We start from the raw sequence: 3422 nt of genomic DNA on the forward strand, positions 1-3422 counted from the left end.
AGATAAGTCTTGTTTCGGCTTCTCTGGTGTATGAAACATGAAGATATGCAAAAAGTACACCATTCTAAGCAATTTACAGACAAAACTCTTATTTTATTTATATAGATATAAATATACCTGGGTATGCTTTTAGAAATTGCCAACACCTAGGAATGACAGATTAGTGGCATAAGTAATTAATCGTTATATAAAACACACTTAAAATATTCTGTTTTTCAATATTTGTATTTATTAATCACTATTTCTATCATGTACAAAAATCTCCACGACAAATAAATTTGATTTGTAGTTGATTTCTTAAAAAAATAAAATAAAACATTTTAGCACATTTGAAATCGAATGACACGTTTGGAGTCGCTGTGATTTTTGTTATAGCGGCCACCGAGGACGTGGCTAAGGTGATTTTTAACATGGCAGCGCCCACCGACTGGGCTTCCACGCAAGCTGAATGTAATTTTGAGCATATACCTACGAATGAAAATTTGGAAGATGTTTCAGCCATTAACAGTAATCAAGGTCTTGATGAAATACAAAGGAATTATAAAGAAAGCTGGGGGTTTGACCTTCGAGATCTTTACAAATTAGCGACAATATTCTTTCGAGGTAAGTTCACACAGTCTCTGACGCAGAAATTGTCACTGTCAGTATTACTATTAGTGTTACTAGTTGTGGAACTGTAAGTTGAGTTGTAACTATACAAAAAGGCATACGAAATTTAAGAACCTAGATGCAACGGACACACTTTTTTTATAAAGTTAAACTGAAAAATTATTGAAAATTAGAAGTTACGATTAATATAGGTGGTGTACTTGTATTTGTAAGAATAAGAGAAGAGCTGACGCCTCATTATTACTATTAATATTATTAGACTATGCGTAGACTAGAGACTTACAGCTAGATTACCCAATAATGTGTTGCATAATATTAGGCCTCAAAAGTAACTAAAATAAAAATTTTGACTAATTTTAATGATTTTTGTGGAGACTTTAATATGGCCTTAACTTAAGTAACACTGTGCAGAGTACAGTGCTGAAATATGTGTATGCAAATCAATTTAGATTTTAAGTTGTAACTATAATTTTCACTTAAGACTACGTTTTTAGGATAATAAATTTTACAGTCATTAAGCACGTCTATGGTGGATGTGAATACTACTTATTTACAAAGTTAAAGCATGTTTCAAGTTTTACATTATATAGGCTGTTCACCATTAAAGTAGACTATATTTGCAAATAATATTTTACATGTACATTTAAAATTGGATATGTATCTCTATCTCATGGCTTAAGCAAGTGCTTGAAATCTTCTGCTGGACAATTTAGATCATTAGTGTGAGAATTTATAATACACAGTATCAACCAAGTAAGTGTATAGTAATAGTAAATATTGAATTTCTATTATGTAGTTGCTAGAATGTAGGTAAATAAAACATCTTGCACATAATGAAGATAGATTTCTTATTATACACAAAATTTGTAAACAGAATAAGAAAGTATACCATACATTTCACACACAGCCGGTGATATTATTCAGCAGAGCATTTCAAGTGACTCATTACTTTGAGATATAGGTACATGTTATGATGGTAAAAATAAAACTTTGTACCATGGCCTACTTGTTAGACTATTGATGTAGGTTTGTGCAAGCTTTAGATAAGGAACTTATCTAGTTTTTAATATTCATGCTTGATCTCTTGTACTTTGATTATCCCAAAAATGCTTGCTTACGAATTATAGAAAAAAACTTTATACATTTGAATATAATATTTGTATTGGAAGAACTTGTGCTAACTTTGAAACCATAATAATTTAAAAGCAAGTCATCAGTATGTGTGTGTGTGTCATAATATTTATTTTAATGTATTTGATCATTGTTTTTTAGAAGAAAGAAGTAGTGTTTAGCTAATGATGTATATATACATTTTAACTATAGTAATATAATGGTAGCAGTAATGATCCAGAATGGTTTAAAATATTTCTTGAAAGGTGAAACCTGAGACTGGGAGAGATTGAAACAAAATTCTGTTTTGTGGGCAGATATTTGAACCAGTAATTCTTAGATTACTAAACATAGAAGTAGGCAGGACTCTTTGGGTTTTTCATTTGACTTGCAGAACCCAGTTTCCAATTATTGCTTAGTTGGTTAAAGGATCTTTCCAGCAAACATTCATGAGCTCCAATCCCAACTAGACTCAGTTTCACTTCTTTGTAACAAGTTTCCCTACAAACATTTGTACTATTAATAAATTTACCTTATAGTTACAAATACTCATTGTTTGTGACTCCTATAAATGTATGTGTATTTTAGTAATTATTTCAAATGCTGTACAAGTATATATATATATATATATATATATATGTGTGTGAGTAAACCATATACATGTATCTGAGTAGTTCATTGTTGATGTTTACACTTTATAGGCAAATTGGCTATTTGCAGTATATTTTTTTATCCTGTACAATATTTTGTTTTCTAAGTATCACTTAATATGTTAAGTATGCTATGAAAATTTAAAAATCTGAGCCTGTAGCACATCTGTAATGTTTATAATTAAGTTATTATTTGTTATGTGATTTTAATTTTTAAAGAGTTTTTTTGTGTGTTTTCTTGAGTAATGTATCAATATATTGTTTCTTTTTCCAGATCTTGAGCTTACATATTTGTGGGAGCACTTTAAAAACTTTTGTATCTTATTTGAATGTAAATAGTTCATGTTCTAGTATCAATGAAACAGTGTACATTGACGTATGAGCTCTTTAACAGTGCATTTTTTAAAATATATATATATATTTTTTTATACAGATGCACTTAAGCTATTTGTTCTTAACTTATTGTAAACTATTGAAGCTGTTTTGTTTGTAATTAAAGATTTGCAAGATGGTTCTAAAAATGTTTTCCCAATTAGAGTTTAATAAATTATTCAAGGCTTTTACGTACTAAGAGTAAAAAACACAAAAACTGACATTTTTGGCACAATGAAAGATAAAATCATTATTATTAGTTACAATTAACTAGTTCCGGTAGCACATGTACCATTATCAAGGCTAATGACAAGAGCTGTAGCCCTGATGATGGTAAATGTGTTACTGAAACTAGTCAGCTGAAACTAATACTAAAGATTTAATCTTTCATTGTGCCAAAAAAACCTAAGTTTTGTGTTTTTACTCTTAATATATTAGCACAATGTGCCTGAAAAGAAATTACTTTTATGTTATCTTGATGCAGAGTTATTCTCTTCACATTGTTATGTCATTGTAATTTTGTACACTTGTTTTTTGTTTTTTTTCAGTTACTGGCATTCATGCAGCACAAAACTCTTGATAAAAGGCATTTGTTAAAATATTTGAATTAAATAAAGTTAATTTTTCCAGCATTGTATTACTTGTAATTTCTTGAAATTCAATTAAATTTGTTATTTCTAA

At 29.1% G+C, this 3422-nt stretch overlaps 1 protein-coding gene across 1 annotated transcript in view; it reads left to right on the forward strand.

Annotated features, from left to right (window-relative positions):
* The first annotated feature begins 380 nt into the window (after nt 1–380).
* Nucleotides 381–3422, forward strand: part of LOC106475128 (Golgi resident protein GCP60-like) — a 17289-nt gene continuing 14247 nt past the window's right edge. The window contains exon 1 of the mRNA XM_013935826.2: nt 381–603. Within this exon, the coding sequence (XP_013791280.1) occupies nt 411–603 (193 nt within the window). The 5' untranslated portion in view covers nt 381–410. The remainder of the gene's footprint in view (nt 604–3422) is intronic.

Source organism: Limulus polyphemus, unplaced genomic scaffold (genome assembly GCF_000517525.1).
Source record: "Limulus polyphemus unplaced genomic scaffold, Limulus_polyphemus-2.1.2 Scaffold8122, whole genome shotgun sequence".
In the NCBI taxonomy this organism is placed as follows: domain Eukaryota; kingdom Metazoa; phylum Arthropoda; class Merostomata; order Xiphosura; family Limulidae; genus Limulus; species Limulus polyphemus.